The 27,605-nt window shown below is 44.0% G+C and overlaps 1 protein-coding gene across 4 annotated transcripts; it reads left to right on the top strand.

The window, feature by feature from the left end:
• The first annotated feature begins 9,568 nt into the window (after positions 1-9,568).
• Positions 9,569-20,319, top strand: LOC102453745 (arylamine N-acetyltransferase, pineal gland isozyme NAT-10-like). Of its 4 annotated transcripts, none has more exons than XM_075939990.1 (2): positions 9,569-9,626; positions 19,442-20,319. In XM_075939990.1, exon 2 carries the CDS (start codon positions 19,447-19,449, stop codon positions 20,317-20,319), a length of 873 nt encoding a protein of 290 aa, XP_075796105.1. In that variant the 5' UTR covers positions 9,569-9,626; positions 19,442-19,446. The 4 variants fall into 4 exon arrangements, with proteins under 4 accessions (XP_075796105.1, XP_075796104.1, XP_075796106.1 ...); XM_075939989.1 differs by lacking the exon at positions 9,569-9,626 and adding an exon at positions 13,462-13,601; XM_075939991.1 differs by lacking the exon at positions 9,569-9,626 and adding an exon at positions 13,899-14,024.
• Positions 20,320-27,605: the final 7,286 nt, after the last annotated feature.

Genomic DNA, 27,605 nt, shown 5'->3' with positions numbered 1-27,605 from the left:
TTTGTGGACAAAAGGACATCAATCACATAGCGCAATGGGATTCTAGCAGCTATGGCAACATAAATCATCAAACAATTATTATTATTATTATTATTGATGATAATGTGTCACACCAAAGAGGATGCGACCTAAATAGCTCTGACAGTGTGAAACCCCTAGTGTTGCTATTCAATGACAAGGGGTTTTGTATCTTCAAAATCAGGCAAATATTTTCAGGGAACTTTGGAAAGAGCCAGAAGAGAAAGCCTGACCCTAGTTTTCAGTGGCTTTCGTAGGTGTCTTACTCTTAACTTAATCTGTAAGATACATTTCATTGACATTGACTTTATTTGGTGCATTCCAACGTGTGCACCTATTTCTGCTATTCATACAGAGGAAGTTTCAGTTTCCAAAATAAACAGCAAATTATATTGCCAGGCAGCAGCCGTATCAAGTTTATGTTTTTTAAGCTAAAGTGAGACTTAAACTAAGCAACCCTTGTTCCAATGGCAGCATACAAAAATCATCTTCATTCTCAGAGGCAGTGCAACTTTACATCCAATAAACAGTTTAGATGCATCCTTTGCAAGTTTTTCATGAATGTTAACAGTGAGGAAGGATTTTTTACTATTTGTTCCAATTCTGAGATAATACAGCTGTTTACAGAGAGATGGAATTAGGGTCTGAATGTTGCTCGCAGATCCTGTAAATGCTGAGTGAAACGCTGCTGCTGCTGCTGCTGTAGGAAAAAAAATAACTGAAAGTGATTAGATTCAGTGCCTATGTTTTTGGCAAATCTGGTTTGGAATACAGACTGGTAACATCCAGACTACTCAGTGTATCAGGGCTTGATCTTATTTCAGTATGATCACTAGTGTGGTGAGAGCAGTTGTATAGAACAATACAGCCTGTCACAAGAAGAAATACATGCACCAGAAAATTTAAAGACACCTGGCTTGCATGATTTCTGCCTGTCTACAGTCATGAATTGGAGGAAGGGAAGGAAGGAAGACATACAAAAACTCCAGGCCCCTAACTGAGATGATATCCATTACATTAGGTGCTGTACATATACCTAGTGGGGTCATGTCTACACTAGGAAATTATTTAGAAATAACTAAATTCAAAATAATAACTCCCAAAATAACTATTTCAAAATAAGCTTATTCCTCCAGGAAAGCAGGAGTATAGATTTCAAAATAACCAGCCCCTTATTCCAAAATAACAGGCTTGGAAGTGTGGATGCTCCAATTTTGAAATAAGGGGAGTTATTTCAAAATAAGTCTTTAGTGTAGACCAGGTCTGGGGGACTGTGCCAATCTTAGAGAGTTTACTATCTGGATAGACAGAGGCAAAAAAATGGTGGAAGAAGAAATGGAGGGACAAAGTGGTGATGACTTGCCCCGGGTTATACACATGATCAGTGGCAGAGCCAGCAATGAGACACAGCTCTCCTGACTCCTAATCCAGAGCTCTAGTCAAGTGATTACCGACCTTTTTTATACTGTGGACTGGCAAACCCATTCACAAACTTTTGGCGGACCGGTAACTTTTTATTTGCATGTTTGCATATTCATTATATGCAAATAATGAATACACACATATTCAAATAAAATGTTACCGGTCCGCCAAAAGTCCCAGGCCCCAGAGCTGTCACAAACAGCCAGCTTCAGCTCCAGCAGTCACCATGTGGTGGATGGCTGCTGCAGCTGAAGCTGGCTGTTCATTGCAACTCTGGGGGCTGGGGCTGGGGCTGGGGCACACCTCAACCCCATGAGCCCTGCAGTGCCAGCCCTAACCCTCTTATGCTCCCCCCACCCTTCCACTGTCCCCCTAGTGCCAGCCACTGACCCCAGAGTCCCCTGCACCTAATTCCCCATGCAAGCCTTCCACCCTCAGAGCCCCCCCGTGCCAGCCCCCCATCCCAAACATCTCAGTGCCAACTCTCTGCCCCTTAGAGCCCCCGACCAGACCCCCCCAGTGCCATCCTCCTGTTTCCAGAGTCCCACTGCATCTAAACTCCCCAGAATCCGCCTCCAGTGCTAGCTCCCAGTCCCCAATATTAGCCCTGCCCCCAAAGCACCCCAGTGTTGGCCCCTCCCACCCCTTAGAGCTCCCAGGTACTAGCCCCATCCCCAGAGCCTCTCAGGACTAGCCCTGCCCCAGAATCTGCCCCACCCCCCTCACCTAGCCCTGTGCTGCCTCCCAGCTGCCAGCAGGGTGCTGCTGCCTGGGTCGCGGCTGCTCTAAGGCTGCCATGCCGGGCTCCTCGCAGCCTCCTGCCGTGCAGTGAGCCGCTCTTCCGTGTCCGGGAGGAGACTTCGCCCCTGACTGGCGCTGGCTGGCTGAGAGGTGGGGCAGGACATGCCTCGCCCAACAGCTGCAGCGGGAGAGGAGGTGCTGGGTGGTGTACCTCTGCCTCAGCACTGACGTGGCCCAGCAGCCAGCGGTTCATGGGCCAGCACCGGTCCGCGGCCTGGCAGTTGGGAACTGCTGCTCTAGTCAGTAGACTGCAAATAGCTCATTAACTGCAAGCACAGCGAGCCATTGTGTTTGGCAAGAGTGCCTGGGTGTGTGGGTTTACATCTAGCTCCTTCCTTTCTTCCTTGCAACTGGCCCAATAGCACGATGACTAGTGCCTCTTGGATGAGCGATAACAGATGTAAGGCCTAAAAATGCTGGCTAAGAGGTAAACTCAAATCTCTTCCCCAAGTGACCTGTGCTCCAACACAAAACTGATAACTTCCCAAACAAAGTAAAACTTCAAGTGGGGGCCACACACTGTAAACAAATATTTCAGGCCAACCAAATCTACCAGGTTCTACGTGGAACAGGTTGGTATATTCATAGCAAGTGGATAGGGTTGCCAGATGGTTTCAACAAAAATACCAGACACTCTTGACATTACATCACAATCTGCATTACATCTTATTTAGAAAATACCGGACATTTATATTTTCTCATTTGTATTTTCTCAATTTGTTTCCCGAACAGAAAGCTCAAATATTGGACTGTTTGGTTCAAAACCGGACAGCTGGCAACCCTACAAGTGGACATTCCCAGCAGGACAGGATATCGGACCAAAAATGTGAATAGAAATAAAAGACTCTCTGCAGACCCCTAGAGCACCAGGGGGACTGATTGTGAGGTGACAATGTTGTAGCTCTGTAGAGCTGAGGAGGCTGTAACAAAGTTCCCTTTTCCCAAACAATGGGATGGAAATTGTGTCAAAGAGGCGCTGACACCTCTTTCGTGGTCACTTTGAGGTGACAATTTTTCCCCTCCCCTGTCCCCTTAGTGGGGAACTTTTTCTCTATTATATTATGTTTCCCTCTGTTGTTTCATCATAGAGCCTGCTTCTGATCTCAGATCTGTGTAAATCAGGAGTTACTTTGCGGAAATTAAACGAGTTACACTGCTGGGAAATCAATAGTTGACATCTGAGACAGGCCAGGCCAGGCTACAGATGAAGGGTGTCTGGTCTCCTTTCCCGCCAAATTATTCCCATTTGCACACTTGGAGTGAGATTTTCAACGCTCCACAGCATTAGCTGAACGCTGTCCCCTTGGGAGTCCACGGAACAGCTCCCATTGACTCCCCTAGGAGCATGCCAATGCTGAGGCTTCTGAAAGTCCCACTCATCTCTTTAGAATAACACAAGTTTAGTAGCTTTAGCCCATTCAACTACTTCGCTTGGAAGACTGTTCCATAGCTGGAGACACCTCACCATCAGGACCTACGTGTAGGTTTTCCGCATACTAATTTCCAGGGCCGGTGACAGACTTTGCCGGGCTCTGGGCAATGTGGGGGAGGTGTGGCTCCGGGCCCACAGGTGGAAGGAGTGGTGCTAGAGACTAGCTTCCCCCAGCCAGCCCTTCAGTGTGACTCTGATCGCGCCACAAGGGGCTCCGGTGGCGATTTAATGGGCTAGGCTTCCGGCTGCTCTCCTTGCCGTGGTAACGGCATAGGCAGCCTGGAGCCTCAGGCCCTTTTAAATCACCAAGCCCTAGGGCAACTGCCCCCACCATCAGTGGCCCTGTTAACTTCTATTCATGCTAGTTACCCCTCCACCACACACACACCTTGGTTATGCTGAATCGTTCCGTTCCTTCCTCAGTTCTGCCAACTTTCCCGCATGCGTGGGCTGCTCCCTGTTCATTGCTGCTGATGCAAATGTTCCATACTTCAGTCTTTTACTTTTTCCTTGATAGTCAGTTCCCCCAGCCCTCTGATCATTTTTGTGGCTCTTCTCTCGGTTTTCTCCACTCAGTCAATGTCTTTTGAGTAACAAGCAGTGCGTCACAGACCCTGTCTACAGCTCCCAAAGGCATTATATCATTTGCAAGCTATTCAGCTGTCACTGACAACAGTAAATTTGCTGGAACAACGTGTGAACACGCAAGATGTCATTAGATCACATTCTAACCCATTTGGGCTCCAATAATGTGATAGACTTATGCATTAACCTGACTGCACAACGTGCATGCAGTGTAGCTGGAGAAATGCAGTTTTGCAAGACAAGTTAATAATACATGTGGCAAGCCAACCAATCCATTTTATATTTCTTTAAGCAATACAGCATTTTACTGTTAACTGGCATTTTGGTCTATGCAATACAAATCTGTCCCAAGTGCACATTCATTTATGGGGATGTCTCATATATATACACAATATGGAGACTCACAGTGTAGGTGTGACAATATACTAAAAAAAAAAAAAAATCCACCAAGTGCTATAAAACCCCACACTGGATTTCAGAGCTGAACTGCAGGAGCAGAGCTCTGTGTTGCTGGTTCTGTGTATGAAATCTTACCATATAGTTTAGAAATGTGTGTCTGTCCATCATCTGAGAGTCTGTTTGTTCAAGAATTCTTCCTAATTGGCAAGAGTGAGGAACATTACATTTGGTAGACAGCTTCCTCTTATCATAACTTAAAGCAAGGTCAGGGCTTGGTTGTACTGGGACAAACAGATGTGCCTGGAATTTGATTGTTTTTCATAAAATGGAAAGGGAGGAGTCTGGTAGAAAAGACCGTTTACTGTAGAATGACCACAGGAGGGCAGCAAGGGGCTACAGATGGAGACCAGGACAGCTGTACCCCACTGGGCCAGCAGGGGCATCTGTAAATTTCCTGTTTAGAAAGTTGCCTGTAGATCACTGATGGGTTAAAAGCCTGGAGCCTTGTGTGCTTCTGGTGGAAGTCATGACTCTTACAAAGGTTATGTATGGGACACATCCAGCTCACTTAATGAGCCTTATTAACACAGGTCCTACAATTGACAGGTATTTCTGCTGTTATATGCAGGGCTCGACAAATCACTGAATCTACTCACCAGTGGCAAGTAGATTTCAGCTGGTCACCCCGTTTACCACTGGCGTGCGCATGCGCCATGCGGGTCTTGCGCAAGCACGGGCTGGCGAGTAGGTTTCGCTGCTGTTTGTCAAGCCCTGGTTATATGTATCTCTTGGGTTCGGTCATTTCCACTCCAATTCATCTAATGAAGTAGGTTTTACCCATGAAAGCTATACTGTATATTTTTGTTAGTCTCTTATAAAGTGCCCCAGGATCACTCTTTTTTAAAAAAATTGGAGAAGACAAGTACACCACAGTTCTGGATAAGTAACGCTTAGCAGTTAATGGCCATGGCTTGCCAGCTAATTAAGTGGATGTTAGTAGAGCCCTTCAAATCCACAGTTATCCACTTTATATCCGGGGATATCTGCACCACGCAGCTCCCTGTGGCTCATTTTCATGGATACAGATGTAGATGCAGATACTAATTTTGTATCTGTGCAGGGCTCTAGACATCACAATCCAGGACAATTACACCCGTATCTCCCTTCAGCAGTCCAGCACGGGCACTTTCAAACTGCCAGTTCCCCTGCTGTTGCCTCTTTTGGATGGACACACACCAAGGTTCCCTCTAAGCTGTGTGGCAGCACAGTCCTGCTACTGCTTAATCAGCATCTGCCTAGTCAGGCAGCTTTGTGCACGGAGCCCGGAGCCCCTAGCTGGGTGGGGCTGATTAAACAGCTGCAGACACACACCCTTCTCCATTCTGACTGGAATACGCCCTCTGCCTTCCCTAAACAGAGCTACTTGTTTTCTCTTTAGAGACAAATAACAGTGATTGTGGAAAATATAAGTACCACACAGCGTTTTCTAAGGAAGCCACCTTTAGTCTGAAGGTGAGAACATTACAGAGAAAACATACAAAAACCAATACAAGAATAGGCGGGCATGCTAATAAGCTTATCAGAGTTCATCCTAACTGTACCATGGGTACTGGCAGGATAACTCCCCCACCTAAGTGGCAGCCTTCCACTTTCTCACTTTAGGAGCAGCCTGGTGGTTACAAGTTCATCACAGCTTTAGCTCAGAACATCACCCAGTCTTTGGAGTCCTCTATGGACCAGGAGTCATGTCCATTTGACCTATCAGGAAGAAAGCCCTGAGTCAGGTAAAATCGCTGACTTTTATATACAAATATTTTGTCTTCATTGGTCTCTGGAATATCCAAAGTAAATGAAATTTCCCTAGGGGCCGGGGAAGGGGCTTCAAAAAGGGAAGTTCATTGTGTATATCTCAGAGAAGATATATACTATGCCGTAACACAGACACAATCACATGTTAATACAATGTACCCCACAGGTGTTAGCTCTAATTCAGTCAGATTTAACATTATTCAGCAAACTTATCTTCCTTCCATAAGGCTTTCAGCAGGATATTGGCAGCCCGGCACAGTAGATACAATCTAATTTTTCACCACTATGCTAGACAGAGCATTTACAATCGCAAGGAAACCGCGCCATAAAATTAACATGAAAAACCTGCTAAACTAACTACAAACTAGGGAAATGGTCTGAGGTAAACATGATGAAGTTTAATAAGGACAAACACAAACTACTCCACTTAGGAAGAAACAATCAGTTTCACACATACAGAATGGGAAGTGATTGTCGAGGAAGGAGTACTGATGAACTGGATCTAGGGGTCATAGTGGACCACAAGTTAAACATGAGTCAATAGTGTGACACTATTGCAAAAAAAGCAAACATGATCCTGGGATGAATTAACACTAGTGTTGTGAGGAAGACACAAGAAGTCATTTTTTTGCTCTATTGTGCCCTGATTAAACCTCAGTTGGAGTAACGTGTCCAGTTCTGGGCACCACATTTCAAGAAAGATGTGGAGAAACTACAGAATGTCCAGAGAAGAGCAACACAAATGATTAAAGGTCTAGAGAACGTGACCTATGAGGGAAGACTGAAAACTGGGCTTGTTTAGTTTAGAAAAGAGAAGAAAGGACATAGCAGCAGTTTTCAGATATCTAAAAGGGTTACAAGGAGGAGGGAGAAAAATTGTTCCCCTTGGTCTCTGAGAATAGGACAAGAAGCAATGGGCTTAAATTGCAGCAAGGGAGGTTTAGGTTGGACATCAGGAAAAACTTCCTAACTGTCAGGGTGATTAAACACTGGAATAAATTGCTGAGGGGGTTGTGGAATCTCCATCACTGATGATATTTAAGAAAAGATTAGATAGACACCTGTCAGGGATGATCTAGAAAGAGCTTGGTTCTGCCATGAGGGCAATGGACTGGACTTGATGACCTCTTGTGCTCCCTTCCAGTTCTATGATTCTATGAAACCTGAGCAAATAAATTCACAATGAACTTAATTATACCATTAACTAATTTTAATGTACCGGTATAATTTCTTTTCAGATTTGTCTTCCCCTTTTCAACCCAAATCCTACTATTTCTTTTAATCCCTAAATACGGAAATTGCCTCAGATTTCTATTAATTTTTTGTCCCTCTTCTCTGGATCTTGTTTTTATTTCTTGAATTCCATTTTTTTAAAAAGGTGGGTGACCAAACTCCAGTGCAGAATATAAGGTGAGGCTGTATCTCAAAAGTCCTCTAATATTTTCAGTAAAATCCTCCATTGTCTCCTTAGTACATTTTCACAAATTATGCACGTCCTTGAACAGACTGTAATTGATAGCTGAGCAGATGTCTTTCTTCAGCAGTCCACAATAACACTCAGAAGAGGTTATGACTTAGTCAGAACACATTGGTGTGTAGGAGGTGATTGAATGACGTTGAAAACCAGTTGTAAGTCCTGAATGCCATTCCCTGATCAGAAACAATGAGCAATTTCCATTGGGTGACATTTTCAAAAATGCCCTGTAACTTCATGTGACTGATATTAAAGGCTAAGAGCCTGATTTTCCAAGTCTATGAGCCTCTGAACTCTAAAGAAGACAACAGGAGCTGAGGGCCATCTTGAAAACCAGGCCCATGGTATCTAAAATCGAAGCAATCAAAATTCAATGCTACCTTTGAAAATAGTATCAGAGGGGTAGCCATGTTAATCTGAATCTGCAAAAGCGGCAAGGAGTCTTGTGGCACTTTATAGACTAACCGAAGTGTTGGAGCATAAGCCTTCGTGTGCAAAGACCCACTTCGTCAGATGCATGTGACGAAGTGGGTCTTTGCCCACGAAAACTTATGCTCCAACACTTCGGTTAGTCTATAAGGTGCCACAGGACTCCTTGCCACCTTTGAAAATGTGACCCTTTGCCTCTTTATGGAAGGTGACCAGATGCCCCATTTTTAAAGGGACGGTACCATATTTAAGCCCTCCTTGCAAGTGTCCTGATTTTTCTTAAAACCGGGCAAATTGTTCCATATTTTCTGTCTTCCCCCATCTACTCCTCTTGCTAGCCTGTCAGTGTAGCCCCCACTATGAGGCTCTCGGCCAGCTGGGCCCTGTGCCACAAGGGCCAGCCCATAACATTTTGGCACCTGAGGTGAGGAGCTCAAATGACGCCCCCATGTCCCCTCGCTTGGGCCAAAACTGAAAGGTCTGAATTTTGCCTTCTTCCTGTTCTACTCCTCTCACGGTACTCCACCATCTCTGTGCATCTAGAGCAGAGAGAATACACATGCACCAGCAGCAGACACAATTTTCTACACTCTGGGTCCTCGTGGCACCCCTCACACAGTCTGGCACCTGAGGTAGCCGCCTCAGTTCGCCTCATGGTAAGGCCAGCCCTGGTGCCCCATCCCATTTCCAGCTGGCACTCACTGTGAGCTGCAGGAGCTGGTGAGTGAAAGTAAGTACCAGGCAGTGGTTGGTTACGTGTTGCCTCTGCTGCCCACCCACCGGCCCTTTGTGCGCTCCCCATCTTGCGGTTCTCTCCCTGCTTTGCCCCTCCACCTCTGCCGAGCCCTGCTGCTCCTCCATATTCCCGCTGCAGGGCGTATCCCATTCCCAGTGCTCTAAACAGAATCAGCCCTGGTTGGAGCGCTCAATTCACCAGCAACCTGGCCATCAGGCTCCTTCCTTCCTCTACTGTCTCTGGCTTGGCTGGTGCCAAGTATTTTTATTGAAATAAATGATTTATTTTTTCTAATATACACATCATAACCAGGGGGGCTGGCAAGTAGCCTGGTGGCTAAGGGGTTAATTATGTCTCCTGTCCCTAACCAGGTATCTGGTCAGCCAATAGTAATGCAGGTAGGGATTCCAAATTGGGACAAAGGAATTTTTTTCTTTTCTCTCCTTTGTCTGAGTCAGAGCAGTTTCTTTCAGGTAGGAGGGAGATCGTCTTTCTCTCTAAGAAAAGTCTTCTCGCAATATGTAAGTAGGGCAAAGTTTAGTTAGTCCATCAGGTTTTATTGTTTTCTGGTTTGGGAATCTGGAATTGAGCTCTGTGCTGTTAAAAATGTTTTTCTTTCTTTAAAAGTTTTTTTTCCTCCTCTTTTTAATGAAGCTTTCTGACCCAGGGAATTTTCTCTATCAATTGGTGACTCTTACCATGTAGCCACCTCAACTATGCTTGCAACGGTAGTTTTGTTTTGATAATAAACGTTTTTCTTTTTCTTATTAACCGGTATTGGTTCATTTTTGTGTCCTGCGAGGTCTGTCTGTCTGACTAGGAGTCAGCTACCACAGACTGCAGCTTAAGCTTAAGCTTAAGCTTTCCTTTCCTTTCCTTTCTCTCTGGAGAAAAGAGCTTGAGGTACCCCTGAGGTTTTAGGGAGGAGGTTTCCCAAATGATCTCTTCCCTGGTTTTCTTGGAATACAGGCAGTCCCCGGGTTACGTACAAGATAGGGACTGTAGGTTTGTTCTTAAGTTGAATTTGTATGTAAGTCAGAACTGATACATATTGTAGGGGAAACTCTAGCCAAACATTTTTTTTTTAGTTTTGGATAGCATAGGGAAAAGTTAACTCCCCTCTAATGTTTGTTTTGCTGTCTGTTCCCCTGTTCAGAAGATTTCACATCTCTTTCTGTCCCTGTGACAGTTGGATTTTGAATATTTTGGGTTGTCTTGGAAAGAAGGATTGGCGATAAAGCTTCAGTGGAGACACCTTTTCCCCATGATAACTCTTACAGGAGTGAATTTCCCTTCCTAGGGGTAGATTTCCCCTCACTTCCTGTTGTCTCAAGGACAGGAAATGAGAATAAATCTTTCTAATGAGGATACAGACAGCAGTAAAACCTCAAGTGTCTCTAACCCCACACCAAACTAACCAAAACTAAAAAAAAAAAAATTTGCATGGAGTTCTACTTTAAATGCAACTTGGACAGATGTTTGTCTTAACATATTCTTTATTTTTAACTGTGCATATAAATGCTTAAATGTTTCAAATACTGTTACAGTGCAACCTTAAACAACCGTTACAGTGCAACCTTAAACAACTGTTACTGTGCTACCTTAAACAACTGTTACAGTGCAACCTTAAACAACTGTTACAGTGCAACCTTAAACAATCTTGGTAGAGGATGATGGACTTGTTGGAGAGGATGGGACTGGTATTAGAGAGTCAGAGTCAGATTCTGCTGCTGGAGTCAATTTCTTGAAGTAGGCATCAAGGGAGGTTTGTTTAGAGATTTTTTTTCTCTCATCATAAATAGCCCTGTAGCATCTCAGACCTTCATTAACTGTGCGGTAAACTTTTTCGAACCTCTCTGTATCAGGATCTTGCTCCTCTAACTTTGCCATTCCCGCTTCAATAAGTTGAAAAGCATCAGCTAACTCTTTTGTAGAAAATTTTTTCAATTGTGGAGTTTCTAGGTCCTGGTTTTCTTCCCTAGATTCTATCTGCTGCTCTAGTTCCATAAGGTCTTCATTGGTTAGTTCTTTGCCATGGGAGTCGAGTAACTCTATGATATCATTTTCAGTGATGTCCAACTGCAGTTCATTACCAATAGCAACCACAGCTTGCCTGGTTTCGGCGATTTCCTCATCTGTAAACCCCAGAAATTCTTCTGTGAATTGGGGGCACAATTTGTTCCAAACTCCTCTCATATTTGTCTCTTTCACTTCATCCCAAGCATCAGCAATATTGTTGATGGCATCATAAATGTTGTAACTTTTCCAGAAATACCTTAAGGTCATCTCATCCTTTTGGGTAGCCCTGACAGCTTGTGAGAATGTCCTCCTTAAATAATAGGCCTTATAGGAGGCTATGACTCCCTGATCCATTGGCTGAATTAGTTATGTGGTGTTGGGGGGTAGAAATACCACCTTTACATTGGGGTGCATGTCATCTAAAGTGTTTGGATGTCCAGGGGCATTGTCAAGGAGAAGGAGAATTTTGAAAGGAATGTTTTTGCCCAAGCAATAACGTTCAACAGCAGGGACAAAATGGTTCGAAAACCATTCTTCAAACATAGCAAGTGTAATCCAAGCCTTTGAATTTGCCCTCCAAATAACAGGAAGAGATGCCTTAGTGACATTGTGTAGTGCCCTCAGATGTAGGGAGCGATGCACTAGCAAAGGTTTCAGCTTTAAATCCCCAGATGCATTACCCCCAAGTAATAAAGTCAGCCTGTCCTTTGATGCCTTATGTCCTGGTGCACTTTTTTCCTCTTTCGAAATGTATGTCCTCTCAGGCATTTTTTTCCAAAACAAGCCAGTTTCGTCTACATTAAAGATTTCTTCTGGCAAATAGCCTCTATCGTCAATAATATCTTCCAATATCTTGGGAAAAGAACTTGCAGCACTGACATCGGCACTCGCTGCTTCACCTTGAACTTTAATATTATGCAAATTTGCTCTTTTTTTAAAGCGATTGAACAAACCCTTACTTGCAACAAATTCTTCATTGAAATCACCTTCACTTGCTGTATGAGTAGCTTTTAAATCATTGAAAAGGCTTCGAGCCTTTTCCTGCACTAAAGAAAGACTGATAGGTAGATTACGCTGATTTTGGTCTTCTATCCAAATTGTCAGCAGCCTTTCCATCTCGATAATTAAACCACTGCGTTGCTTGGTAATAATCGTAGCATTCATTGGGGTATGGCCTTTCACATGCTCCATTACTCTATCTTTATCTTTTAAAATTGTTGCGATTGTTGACCGACTGTAACCACATGCTCTGCCAATGGATGATGGTTTTTCACCTCTCTCTGATCTCTTTATTATTTCTACTTTTTCTTCCATGGTGATGGTTTTTCTTTTCTTTGCTGTCTCACCAGCACTTGCATCAGATTTGTGTTTTGGAGGCATTGTTGCAGGGTGCAAAAAACACTGTACACTATGTACACAGGTTCTGGTCAGCGGGATGCAGGCCTTTTAGCTATCTTCAGTGGGGTACACTGTTGTTACAGCCCCTTATCTCTCAGGAAGCTTTTTCAGCAGCCCCACCTCTGTCCATCCAAATCGTCCACTGTGCTGCGTGGTGACAGGGAGGAAGAGCTGTCAGGACCCCAGCTGGTCACCCACAGAGTCCCCGGAGCCCCCCCTCTGGCATTCGCTCAGCTCATTCTTGCTTCCTCCCCTCCTCCGCCTTGTCCAACCCCCTGCCATGTCATTACTACACAGAGAACCCGGGGCTTGACTCTGTGCTGCCCAGTTATTCCAGGTCGCTCCCCGGCCCCCGGCTGCCCACGAGGTGTACCGGTAGTTCGGAATAGGAATCCTAGTCCGAACTACCTAGTTCGAGCCCCGTGTAGCCGCGCTACACGAGGTTCGAACAAGCGGGGATTTAAAAATGGCGGCTCCCCGCTTATGCAAATGAAGCCCGGGAAATTCAAATCCCGGGCTTCATTTGCAAGTGCGGTATGCCTACATTACCCTCCTAGTTCGAACTAGGAGGGTAGTGTAGACATACCCTAAGGGAGTAACTCATCAAATACCAAACAGCTCTGTACCATGCTTTGAGCTAATAGCTTTATTTCCACACACCACCCAGGGTTCTAGGAGGAGGGTCCTTTTTTTGCTGACACAATGAGGCCACGCACTTTGTTTGTTTTGGTGGAGTCTGTTTGTTTGTTTTTGCTACATTCCCAGGGAGCCCGGCATGTATAGAGGGGAGGAGGGGGAAGGTGCTTTTGTCCACTGATTTGGCAGCCTGTTGCCGGGGGCAGCCAGGTTGCTGGGGGGAGGGAGGCAGCTTGTTGCTGGGGGGAGGAGGGCACCTTGTTGCTGGGGGAAGGGGGGCATGCAGGCTGCGAGGCCGCAGAGGGCGTGGGGAGGCACTTTTCCTCCACCCGGCAGCTCTGCAGGACCCCTTTCCCTGCAGCCAGCTGCTGCTGCAGGCGGAGGCCAGTCAGAGCCGGAGGAGCCAGCCTGAGGAGGAGGAGGAGGTGGATCCTAGGATCCAGGTGAGCGAGTCCCGGGGATGTCTAGAGGGGAGGAGGGGGAAGATGGGCTGAGGCTGGCCGGGAACCGGGGGGGCAGGCTGTGAGACCGCGGCTGGCAGCGGACTTGGGGAGGCACTTTTCCTCCGCCCGGCAGCTCTGCAGGACCCCTTTCTCTGCGGCCAGCTGCTGCTGCACCTAGGCTCCACGTGAGCGAGCCCCGGGCATGTCTAGAGGGGAGGAGGGGAAAGACGGGCTGAGGCTGGCCAGCTGCCGGGGCGGGCAGGCTGCGAGACCGCGGCGAGCAGCGGACGTGGGGAGGCACTTTTCCTCTGCCCAGCAGCTCTGCGGGACCCCTTTCCCTGCGGCCAGCTGCTGCTGCAGGCGGAGGCCAGTCGGAGCCGGCCCGAGGAGGAGGAGGAGGAGGAGGTGGATCCCAGGATCCAGGTGAGCGAGCCCCGGGGATGCTGCTGCGCATGTGCAGCAGTTGCCTCACCCCGTTCGTATCTAGGGATCCGACGTAAGTCGGATCCACGTAAGTCGGGGACTGCCTGTACTTGGGTGGTGGCAGCAGATATTCCCCAAAATCTAGGTATTAGGATTTTTGGGGGAAATTTTTGTACCAAAGCCTGTAGAGACAAGGTTTTGGGGTGCTCTTGCAGGCCCCCACTCCTTCATTTGTCATGCCAAAGTGGGGGACAGCCTTGACAACACATACAATTGTGTTCAAGATGTATTTGTCTTGGTATTCACTGTTTATCTCAAAAACATCAAGTCAGTGCAATGAAAGTTTTAAAAACATCCAAAAAAGGGAACTTCTATTTGTGAAGACTGGTTCTATGTGCTCAGCCCTTTGAAAATTGAACCTGCAACATCTGAAGAACATACTCAGTTCACTAAGAAGAAAGAGAAGAATGATTTCCTTAATGTCAATGGTTTTTGCTTGCTGTCCAGGAGAAAATATTTCGTCCAGCAACAGAGGAATGCCTATGGACTTTTTGAGGGGAGGAGGAAATGAAAATCTAGTTCATTCTGGTTTTAACCAGTGGGAAAAAAAAATAACAAATCTCTTAAAACGAAGACACAAAGTTTAATCAGTTCATGGATCAATGATGTCCAAATATGTGCGCACATTTCAGATGGACTCTGCCCTGTCTGGGATTTTCAGATCTAGTACTGAACAGCCCTGAGGCAGATATATATTAGTTAGAAAAAGAAGTTTGCAGAAGGGAAACTGTGTCTGTTCCTGATTTGCCAATCCAAAAAACAAACAAAAAAGCTCCCAAAGGGTACAAAACCTGATACAGTTGTTGCTGGATCATTTTCATGGGTAAGTTCCTTTTAAAAACTAGATTCTTTGTGTACCATTAAGGTCCTGGAGAAACATGCAATTCAAACTGCCCATTGGAACAAAGGTTGTAGAAAATGGGGTATGAAAAATGCTGCTGAATTGGAAACAAAACACAGACATTTTGTGTTTAAAACCATCTCTCAAAAATGGTGAACCCAATAGAGAAATAGTCTTTTTCTCTCTGATTTTTAGCAGCTTCATTTCAATGGCACTTATTCATTTAAACTTGGATATTCCTGACTCTACAGCCTGTTCCCAGAAATCATTAATTCTATTATTTTTAATGTTGTACATGGAGTAGATTCTTAATATAAAAAGCAAAGGCAAACTAGGCAATAACGGAGGGAAAATATCATTCTCTGCAATCTTTTAAAAATGACTTTAAAAAAATGATGTTATCAGAATTTGATCTCCATGCTGCAGAACGGTCCATTTTCTGGGAACAATAGGTTAATAATAGTTAGATTCATAATGGATCTTTTGCAAACGGATTTACTGTGATAATGTGTGCAGTCATGGAAACTGAGCATGAAAATATAGTGCATCAATGCCCACATATTTTTGCATCTGCATCTGCACCCACAGATTTCTGAAAGTCAGGCCTTAAAATGTCTTTTGTTGATGATTTTCTTTGTATAATGATGGTTAATACATTTGTAAAAGCTTCTCTCAGATACGCTGGTTTTCATTCAAAACATTCTAATAGTTCTACAATTCAAAATAGCTTACACCTCCCTACGGCAGTTTATGCAGTTCAATTACATTATGGAGCTGCAGAGAAGTGTTATAGCTACATTATCCGGAGGGCCTACTTCATATTGGTGTGACCTGTCTTCACTTTTTAATGATCAGAAATTGACTGAAAGGACAATTGCCATAGGCTAATGGTACATCTCCACTGGGCAGTCAAAGCTGCCCCGACTGAAGAAACCAGAACATAACAATTCCAACCTGTAATTACACTCGAATAGGGTTGTAGAGTTTTCATAGCAGCTGCTCTCAAATCCTATTTTTTTTGACGATTTTCTAGGGTTACTTAAATCTACCCAAACATTTCATTCCTTTTAGCAGAAGTTGATTGCATCATATGGCAAATGCTGGGAATCTTGACTACCTTTGGACAGCATGGGCTGTCTATATCATGCATAGCATGAATCTGTCTCTGATAACCATTTTATGAGTCATCTTGAGAAATTTAATCTGGCAGTACACACTCAGCAGTTTGCTGATGAGTTTCTCTCAATGCAGTAGATTCCCTGAGTGGACAGCATGGTACTAACAGCCTAAACATCAGCCTACCATAGAGCTCCCATTGTGTACACAGAAATATTTCAGGCAGGTTTACAAGTTGCCAAGAAAGTAAACATCTGAAGCAACACAGAGTGCTCAAAATGGCGTGTGTTGGTAGCAAGGGGCCAGTCTGTAAGAAAACCTTTCAAGCATTTCAAGCATTAGTCCAGGCCGGTCGGCTTAAGAGGTAATGACATCCAGCTATGCAAAATGCGTAGCTGGATTCGGCTTACCTTAAGCCAAGCTGCTGCAGCGTCTACACTGCGGGAGGCCGATGGGAGTACATTGGCTTCCCGTACTCCCCACAGAATAAAGAGTACAACTAGTGGGCATTGCCCTCAGTGTTCAATTTGGGGGTCTACATTAGGCCCGCTAAATCAAATGCTAGAAGATCGACCTCTGGAGGGTGTATCTTCTAGTGTAGACAAGCCCTCAGAACGCTGGATGGTACAGGCCACTGAGAAGGGTTGGCAGATTGCAATGTATGAATTCTCAGCTGCACAGCGAGGCAGGAAAACAGGCTGAATAATTACAACGCAGAAATGCTGACAGCGAGCGGCTGTTTGAACTTGGTGGCTTGGTATAGTCTGAATCTTGCTTCTTCTTCATGGGTGCAAGAGACTCCAGAAGAGATAATGGGACTTGTGCAGTTCCTACGTACTTCAAGGCTGGATAATAGGATTGAGAAAGCTTGGTTCAAAGGGCCAGATATGGACCAGATCTCCACAGCTGGGGATTTCTCTCGTGTTGGGGAATCCTTGGATGGGGTAAAACCAGGCAGAGGATTTCTATGCTGGCCTTTGCTGCTGTCATCAGGGAGGCTGTGTGGTTAGCATTACCGTGTGGGGAAGGCACATTCATGCGATGCAGTTCTTGGCTAGTGGAGAGCTAGGCATATTTCACAGCAGCCTGCTACCATGTTCCCCCTGCAGGTAGGTGTAGTGAGCAGAACGGAGAACAGAGGCTTTCTGGGAGTTTACCTGCCTCTTGCGAGAACTCCGATTCCAACACCGAAGTCTGATGGTTGTATCAGACTAGACAGAATTAGCGCTTGGTGATCAAAAAAGCCAGAGGTTCAGTGAATCATCTGAATTGCTGGATGGGTTGAATCCATAACAAGACTTGACGCTTCTATTGTACCTCTAATGGCTTGTCGACACTAAGAGAGATGCCCGAATCGACTACAATCGAGCCCCGGGCACCCAATGTTGAGAAGTTGAGGGGATATGTCCTCACTACAGGCAAGATTCGAATGCTCTCCAAGGTAGCGGTCCATATCCATGAAGCCTGCCTCAAGTTAGAGAGCAAAGAAGCACCCGGGGAGGGAGACAGGCTGGTCGAGGCTTCCAATGTCCGCTGGGTTAAAAAATCATCAGTGGATGCTTACGGGAACTCCACTGACCCGTGTCCCACAAGGCATTCCTCTACTCCCTTCCCCCCATGCGGATGGAGTGAGCACGCACCTGGTCATACTCTGGTTGACTGTGCACACACCATAGCACTACAACCATGGAGCCAGAGCTGCTGCAAACCATTGCCATGCTCATGGCTCTTGTGCGGCATCGCATTGCACAGCACTTCTGCAGTGTCTCATTGTTGCACCACCAGGACGAGGAGGATGAGGAAGAGCACGACGAACCTCGGCATGGCCCTGCTCAGCCAAGTCTTGGCATTTATGCTACTGTGCCTACTATTCAATCTCTGGGACAAAGTGCAACGTTGCTTCTGGTGGCAGGAGACAAGCTTGGACTGGTGGGACAGCACTGCCATTCAGGGATGGGACGACCAGCAGTGGCTGCACAACTTCCACATGCGCAAGGCCACCTCCCTCAGATACTTCGTGGGAAGCTGACAATCTCTTCGCGTACAACAAAGGTCTCTGTTCATACAACGGTGCTGTGTTTTGTGCAAAGCTACATTTTGGACTTACAGGGGGCAGTTTGCAGCAGGTGCCTAAACGTCCTGGGGAGCAGTGGAACACACTTGCTCCATAGGCAGGCAATCATGGTAAGGTGCCTGGCAGGCCAGGAGCCTGTGGGCAAGAGGGGGCTGGCGGCAGAGGGTGGCTTCCTGCTGTGTCCAACACACGTGGCTTCTTGGGACAGTACAACTTTCCTGGCCAGGCTAGGAGTTTGTAGGCAGGGGTCGTGTGTGAGAGCAGCACATGCCGCTTGCCGGAGAGAGTGCTAATAGGTTCCCCTCCTCCTCCTCCTCCCAGCACATTTGCATGAAAGATATCAGTCTTCTCTGCATCACCCTGCTTGACCAGGAGCAAATGCTTATTGATTGTGGCATTGAACTTGGGCCATATGCTGCACTGCTGTGAGATTCCAAGACCGCAGACTATCTACTGGTGGCTTGGCATAGGAAGGTGTCCTACCATGGAGGATGGTGTAAAGCAGGCCTCCCCGGAAACTTTGTGAGAAGGATCAAGGGGCTCCTGTGTGAAAGCTTCATGGAGCTGAGTAGTCATGACTGAGGCTCCATCAGGAGACACGTGAACAAACTGTTTTGGGCCCCAGCGCTGAGTAGTCCAAGAAAGAGCGCGCACTGCCCCTCTCAGCTGCTTCTGTCCCCTCCTACTTCCCTTGTTAGAAATTCTTTGTTTCCAGGTCTTCTCATATGTCCTCTTGTGATGGGGGCAGTCTGTGAAGCCAGCTGAAGACCCTCATCATTTGGTTCCCATCCTTTAAATAGAATTTCTCCAGGTTGGCAACCCTTTATTCAATCCTCAAGATGGAGCTCAGAACCTGGTGGGACCACCCACAGTTTAGGATTACAGGAAAAACAAAACTATTCACATCGTCTGTACCAGTTCCTAATGGAACTTAGTTCCTAATGGCTTTCACTGGAAGACCAAGATTAATAACCAGGCTTACACGTTATATTTCTAACTTCCCAGTTACGTACATGCACACAAATAGAATATACACATTCAGCAGATTAAAAGCTTTTCAATGAGAGGTTACATGCCACATTTTATGTAAAGCATATTCGAGTTATGCTTGTTCATATTAAAAACACATTTCCATAAAAATACTGAGGCATCGTATCATGTCCTATTGTTATTCCTCAAGTTCTCTAGTACAAGAACTGGTTTTCTTTTCAATACTACTCTGATGGGCTTATTATACCATAGTACCTGTACTAGCCATAATCTACAATAAATCCCTTCACATCATCACAAATAATTAATTTATTGTTAATGTTTCTTCCTTTACAGGCAATATGAACATTGAAGAATATTTAGCAAGGATTGGATACAAAGGCTCCCATGAAAAACATGAATTGGAAACCTTAACTGCAATCTTCCAGCACCACATCCGAGCCATTCCATTTGAAAATCTCAGCATCCACTGCGGAGAAACCATTACCTTGGATTTAGACCAGGTTTACAACAAAATAGTAAGCAAGAAGCGAGGTGGATGGTGCATGGAACAAAACCAGCTTTTATGCTGGGTGCTGAAAACCCTGGGATATGATACCACCATTTTAGGAGCACACATATACAACCCGCAACAAAACACCTATGCTTCTCACATGACCCACCTTCTGCTAAAGGTGGATATTGATAACAAAGCCTATATCCTAGATGGAGGATTTGGTGTATCCTATCAAATGTGGCAACCAATGGAACTCATTTCTGGGAAACACCAGCCTCAGACACCTGGAATCTTTCGCTTCACCGAGGACAATGGGACGTGGTACTTTGAGAAAATAAGAAGGAAACAATACATTCCTAACCAAAGCTACGCTAATTCTGACCTTCTGGAAAGAAGTGAGTACAGGAAAATTTACTTGTTCAGTCTTGAGCCACGAACAATAGAAGATTTTCAGTTCCAATGTACATACCTTCAAACATTTCCAGATTCCTTGTTTGTAAAGAAGTCAATTTGCAGCTTGCAGACCACTGACGGGTTTCGAGCTTTGATTGGGTGGACACTCATTGAGACAACTTACAACTACAAGGACAACACAGACCTGATAGAATTTATGACTCTTAAAGATGAAGAGGTGGAGAAGACACTGGAAGATAAATTTAGCATAACATTAGAGAGAAAATTTGTCCCAATTAACCTCAAAGGATTCTATGTGATTTAGTGGAGTAGATAAAACACACCCTAATTCTATACTATTGCAGAATCTTCCACACTCTGTTTAATCCGATATTCAGTACATGAACTAAAACACTTAATGCCAGGTTAAAGTGAGAGCTTAAGTTCAGAACAACAGGCACTTCAGGGTCTCGTGTTGACTGGTTACCACTGAGAAAATGAAGCTCACGTACACTTTTGTGGGCACAAATTTAAAGACTAGTTTGAAGCTAGCTGAAGATTTTGGGCGGATATGTGGTCCATGGAAGAAGCATTTTCTAGTGGCTTAAGAACACAATTGGGAGAGGAGTACCAGGATCTCTATGCTCTGTGACCATTAGGAAAATCACATTGGCTCAAATTTCCAAACTCGGCAGCCAAAATAAGTAGTCTGATCTTCAGAAATGCCACGTGCTCAGCTCCATTTCTCCATGTGAAAAATGAGGATAATATATTTCCCCACCTCCTGAGGTTGTGAGGAAGTCTAATTCATTCATGTTTGTAGGGCACTTTAGAGTCCCCAGACCAAAGGTGCTATAAGTGCAAAATAGTATCCAATTTATCTCTGTGATTACTCAATGAACCACACAAGTGAATTATTTTTAGTCCATATTTTTCTGATGGTGCTTTTGTAGTGGTATTAATTCACATCCTGTAGAAAGGATGAATTTTAATGCGGCACCCAAACTTGTTTCTCCATTGTGCCCACTTCCATTCTATAAGGCCACAAATTGGAGTTCCTTCATGACACATACACCCGGGAATGTTATCAAGATGAAGAGCATAAAGAAAGCATCCAGTTGTATCATGCCTATTTAAAGAAATTCTTTGTTTAACTAATGAGTCCCCCTCTTCTCATTTCTGTTGTTTACCATTGAAGTTTCCTATTCTAAAAATGTTTCTCTCAGTCATGTTGCCATGTGAAAGACTGACAAAAACAGGAATATGGACTATGTGGGGAAGCAGCATCAAAAACAAGAAGTTAACAGAGAAGATAGGAGAAAAATAATTCTCCCTCCATCTTTTTTCCTGATGATAATCTAACCTGCTGCTTTTAAACAATAGCAGATGAAAGAAGAGACTCAAGACATTTTCTTTAGCCTCTTTGTTCTAACTGATGATTTTTGGCAAAAATCTCATAAAATGAAAACATTTATATCTATAAAAATAAATGAAAACAACAGTATATTTAAAGTCTTTGTAAGTATCAACGGTAATTAAGCTTGTATTCTAAATACTTATCTGATGTTTGTAGTGTTTCAAATAAAACTCACTGCTTTCTCTTTAGCTAGGAGGAATGTTCATCTTTCTCCGCTCTGTAACAGACTCCTGCCTCCTTTATGCTGATAATGGCTGTTTCTCTCTCCTTATCTAATTGGCTTCAATGCAGCCTTTGACATCCTGGTTATTCCAGCCTCCACAGGCATCTCCGTTTCCATTGCCACCAAATGGCTCTTTCTTCAACTCTTGCTTTCTACTAAAAGCCTGTTCCCTGTGGAGCTCCATGTGGATCAAGCCCCAACAGTCTCACCACCTGCACAGTCATTTATAACAACTCTCCCACAGAGATTTCCCCTCAAACATGAAAATTATTACCGGGGCCAGGTTACATGAAGCTCTGCTGAGTTACCATGCTAAGGATGTTTTTCCACCTGGCAAAACCTCTCAGAGCTGATAAACACTGTAGCTATTTATCTGTGAATAACTGTACCCCAAAGCTCCTGCACAGATTAAGTAGACCTGAGATAAGAATGGTATTAAATACAGAGGGATTATAGGAGGCACTGAACTGCAGCTACCAGGGAAGCCAACCAGCTGCACAGACCCCCGGGCAAGGTGGGTATCCGGCTTTGTGCTACCGGAAGTGGTGGGACCTCAGGGAAAAGGGGCAGCCCCTCGTGCTGCCGGGAGCATGGCATTCGCTCTCCCCAGCTGCACAGAGCTGCATGGCACTCCAGCAGCAATTTAAAGGGCCCAGGGTTCTGGCTGCTGCCGCAGTAGCAACTGTGGCAATTAAGACCTCCAGGGCCCCTTTGAATCGACAAGCCCCGGGGTAACTGCCCCCTTTTGCATTTCCCCTGTCGATAGGCCTGGCATCCGTATACAATTAGGGAGGCACACAACTAGGTAAGAGGTGCCTTCCCACAGGAAAAGGAAAAACTAATCCTTAAAAGGACAAATAAACATGGGACATTACATCTACAGAGCAATTCAGCCAACATCTTTCCTTTGCAATCCATGGGAAAGTTCAAGTGGACCAGCTCTCTTCCAGGCACGTTTAAGGAGACTCCCAACAATTGTGCAGCATTTTTGCTGCAGCCTAGTGTCGAGCCATGTGGCCGACACTGCTAAAACCACATCCTGACACTTTTGTGATGTATCTGGAATTAGGAAAGCACAGTATCTTGATTCACAGGCAGACCAAACAACTTTGCTTTCAGACTGAGGTCTGAATCATTTAAAAATTAATGGGAGGTGGGTGTTCAAATACCATAGATGGCTCTGAATAATCTCGGCCTACCTGCCCTTTACATATCCCCAAAGGAAAATGCCATCCATTAGCAATTGCATATGGCGTGTGTTTCAGAAAAGAACTAAGGGTAACAAAAAAAAAAAAAAACAACCTAGTTTGACCTCCATTTCGTCACTGGAAAAAGCAATTAAAAAACGAGGAAGAAAATTTAATCAGTTCATGGATCAATGGAAGCAAAATACAGCATAAACACTCCCTTTAGTTGGACTCCACCCCTATGGTTTTAAGGTTCAGCACCAATTAGATCACAAGGTAGGAAAAAGCAAAGGGAAGTTGGATAATCCTCACCTATTCCCAACATTGGCCCTACAGCAGTGGTAAAAATTTCCACTCATCTGGCACCAAGGAGAGGAGAGAGGGAACTAGCTCAATTTCTGCATTATTATTTCAGACAAATCATTCAAATTAATAATCTTTGAGAGTTTTTTTCTCTTGCAAGTTTCATTTAGTCAAACTGAGTAGGCAACAGCTAGCAAACATAAAAGGAAACCACCAACTTGTAAAGCCTCTTCTGAGGGGAATAAAAGATAAAAAACACAGGCTGGCTTATTTTCTATTATTCTATTGGATTCTGAGAAGTCAAAATTAATTATTCATGGCATGGGAGATAAGCCGTTAAGCCAGTCTCAAAAATGTTTGATGCTCAGACTGGCTAGTGCATCAAAATAGAGGATACATAATAAGAAACTAGCTTCCTGCCTCAGTTTCCTTGTTAACACCATCAAGCAGATGAAACTGAAGACTTGCCACCTCAGCTTGTACTTTTCCTGAATTCCTTCTTTGGCTCTTTCCAGCCAGCATACATCATATGATGCTTCAGGAAGAGTGATGATGACTAATTATATGTGCTTTCCTCACACTATGCAGCATGAGGCAGATGGTGAATCTGCGCCTGTAAGTTCACTCTCTAAAGGACAGGACAAATCATTGTGGAGGTCTGAAGACAAAGTATTTGCTTTTGCACAAAAGAATCCGTGCCAGTGTAGATGCTCTCTTGTGCAAGAAAGCTCTGATGGCCATTTTAGCCATTGGGCTTTCTTGAGCAAGAAATTGAAGTTACCTGTCTACACTGGCCTCTTGCGCAAGAACACTTGCACAAGAGAACTTATCCCTGAGCGGGAGTGTCAGAGTATTTGCGCAAAAAGCACTGATTTTGTACATTACAATGTCAGTGTTCTTGCGCAAATACTCACGGCTAGTGTAGACAGGCGGCTTTTGCGCAAAATCTTGACAATGTAGACACAGTGTTTTATGCACCTTTCTCCTCTAAACTTTGCTTTACTCACAAGCTTGAGGAAAAGGCTATTTCCAAACCAAAAAGATTCCTTCTAAAATCCAAATTACATTTGCAGTCCAAAGGGGGTTCTTTTTAATTATGAAACAGGTCCCTTTGTGCTTTCAAAACTGCAGCTTAAACTATCCAAAAAGGGGTCTATTTTTGACTTTGTAAAACAAAGGCAAAATGCTTGATTAAATTTGTATCATGAATATTTCACGTCTACATTTCGCCTTTTTTAACCTACCTAGTGACCAGGATCAGATTTTTAAAAATATGTAGGCACTTAAAGAAGCAGATAGGCCCCAAAGAAGCACCTACGGAGACTTTCACCAACACCTAGACTAGGGGCAGGCAACGAGCAGCCTGCAGGTCCAACGTGGCTCACCAGACGCTTTATTTATCTGAGCATCTGCACACACGGCTGCTTGCAGCTCCCATTGACTGAGGTTTGCCATTTCTGACCAATGGAAACTGTGGAAAGCGACCCAGCTGTACCTGTGGATGCTCAGGTAAATAAAGCATTTGGTGGGCTGCCAGGGGCTAACCCTGGTAAACCGCATCTAGCCCATGGGCCACTTATTGCCCGCCCTTGACCTAGGCATGTTTGCAGCTCCTAGTAAGCACTTGTATTTTGCTGATTATACAATACAGGGAACCCTACACGATAGTCTTTCACAAGTGCTGAATGAATAAAGAGGTCACCCTAACATCAGCAACTGCTTTTAAAGTTGCACTTGAATAATTAATCTAGCCATCATCAAAAGTTGTTCAATCAAACATCTGCCACTAGGGCACCAACCATTAATAATTGTGGTGGGGTTACTCCTATTTTTTCAGAACCCTGCAGTCATACAATTTAATTTTTCTGTGAAGCTGTGGAAATGCAGGTCACTTCACCTTCAAAACCTTCCACACAAACACATGCACTGTAGAGCACACTCCATGACCCAGAGCTATAGGAACTGTTTTCATTTTTCTCACTATCACATGAAACTATTCTGCCTTAGAATGAAGGAAACAATCTCTACATACATTCTCCGTGCAGAGAAACCTCTGGGTAAAATTTAAGGCTCTTTTTATGATATATATGCCTCACATAGGAACTTTCAGACAAGATTATGTAAAAGCATCAGAATGTCATCTAAGAGTCCTGAAGCCCAAGCAAAATTTTAGTGACATCTAGTGGTCACTACTGTCTCACTAAAATATAGTTTCCCCCAAAATACCTAACACTATTATTCAGAAATCCTGCCATCACCAAAGAAATGTATTCATATAATGGGGGAGTCATTGCCTTGTAATAGGCAAGAAAGAATAATGGGATATATTCAGAGTTTTTCTTATGATGAGCAACAATAAATCACTTCTTAGCTCAGGTCACATTTGGGAAGAAAAATGTCTTGCCATCATTAACTTTTGTTCAATTGGCAATTATATATAGTCAGGTTTTAAGTAATGGAACCAGTAGCATTTAATTAGCTCTGAAAACCTATATGAGATCATGAATCACAGACTTTCTACCTTTATGAAGCTCTCCCTTACTAGGTTAAAAGTGTATTTCTCGTTCCATGTGTGATCCATCTAGACTATCTAATGAGGTGCTTTTGATATATGGACTATAATCAATATATCACACACAAACTACAGCAGATGTACAGCCTCTTACTTTATATAATTGAGTTGTGTCTTGCCTCACTGAGCTATTCCAAAAAGAAAAAAAAGGAATTGTGTATCTATGATAGAACTGCCACTACTTGTTTCAATTTAGCAAATGCCTCCTTTCTTGAGAAGAGCCAGCATCATGGAGAAACATGGATAACTAGCCAGGGGAAAAAAATAACAGAGAGCATATTTCTTGCTGAAGGTTGGGATACAGAAAGATGCTATAATTTTAGATCTGCCATGCTGACAACAAATTTCAACATGCCCAGAGCACCAATTGACCAAAGGCCAGTATTGTCTCTGTGCAACAATGCTTCAAACTGCTTCATTACTTTCTAAATAGAAAAGGCATTTCAACTCAACTAATATTTTGCAGCATGCGCTTAAGGCCTAGATTTTCAAAGTTAATTAAGTGTTATTGTGCTGAGCATGGCAATGCTAATCAATTTAGGATCCCAAGTTTCAGTCTCAAAAAGGGATCTAGGTATTTATCTCACTGGCTGTCAATCTCCAAAGCCCTTTTGAAAATTAGGTTTAGGCTCCTAAAACAGTTGGGTATTGTAATACTGAGTGCATTAATGTCTAAATACATTAAGAACCTGGGTCTAACTCTAAATACTATTAAACAATGCACTACACATCTCATAGTGTTTACATTATACTAGTAGATTTATCCAGCATTGCTCAGGTCTGCAACTCGATTTCTTTTTTTGGAAAACAAAAAGAAAATGTACATGCTTTATTGAAATTATTATTTTTAAATTAAATTAGGTAAGCTTTTTAAAAACGGGAATTCCATGAAGTGTATTTTTTTCTTTCATCCCTATAAACTTTTATCATTCACTATGTTTTAACAAAAATGGGCTACAGTCAATTTGGTTTCCAATAACACTGTCTTCTAATTTTCAGATCTTAAGCATAGATGTTGCTGTGTCAAAACAGAACACTACTCCAAATTTCTCTCTTTTGTAAGGTTTGGTGAGAAGCAATCCTAATCCAGGTTCATCCAATTTTTTCTGGCTCATCTTAGAATCATAGAATCATAGGACTGGAAGGGACCTCGAGAGGTCATCGAGTCCAGCCCCCCGCCCTCAAGGCAGGACCAAGTTCCGTCTACACCATCCCTGACAGATGTCTATCTAACCTGTTCTTAAATATCTCCAGAGAGGGAGATTCCACCACCTCCCTTGGCAATTTATTCCAATATTTGACCACCCTGACAGTTAGGAATTTTTTCCTAATGTCCAATCTAAACCTCCCCTGCTGCACTTTAAGCCCATTACTCCTTGTCCTGTCCTCAGAAACCAAGAGGAACAAATTTTCTCCTTCCTCCTTGTGACACCCTTTTAGATATTTGAAAACCGCTATCATGTCCCCCCTTAATCTTCTTTTTTCCAAACTAAACAAGCCCAGTTCATGAAGCCTGGCTTCATAGGTCATGTTCTCTAGACCTTTAATCATTGTTGTCGCTCTTCTCTGTACCCTTTCCAATTTCCCCACATCTTTCTTGAAATGTGGCGCCCAGAACTGGACACAGTACTCCAGCTGAGGCCTAACTAGTGCAGAGTAGAACGGCAGAATGACTTCACGAGTTTTGCTTACAACACACCTGTTGATACAACCTAGAATCATGTTTGCTTTTTTTGCAACAGCATCACACTGTTGACTCATATTCAACTTGTGGTCCACTATGACCCCTAGATCCCTTTCCACCATGCTCCTTCCTAGACAGTCGCTTCCCATCTTGTATATATGGAACTGATTGTTCCTTCCTAAGTGGAGCACTTTGCATTTCTCTTTATTAAACTTCATCCTGTTT

This window comes from Pelodiscus sinensis, chromosome 12 (genome assembly GCF_049634645.1).
Source record: "Pelodiscus sinensis isolate JC-2024 chromosome 12, ASM4963464v1, whole genome shotgun sequence".
NCBI lineage: Eukaryota > Metazoa > Chordata > Testudines > Trionychidae > Pelodiscus > Pelodiscus sinensis.
Note: the sequence above shows the minus strand (reverse complement) of the source record. Positions and strands in the feature narration are given on the sequence as shown.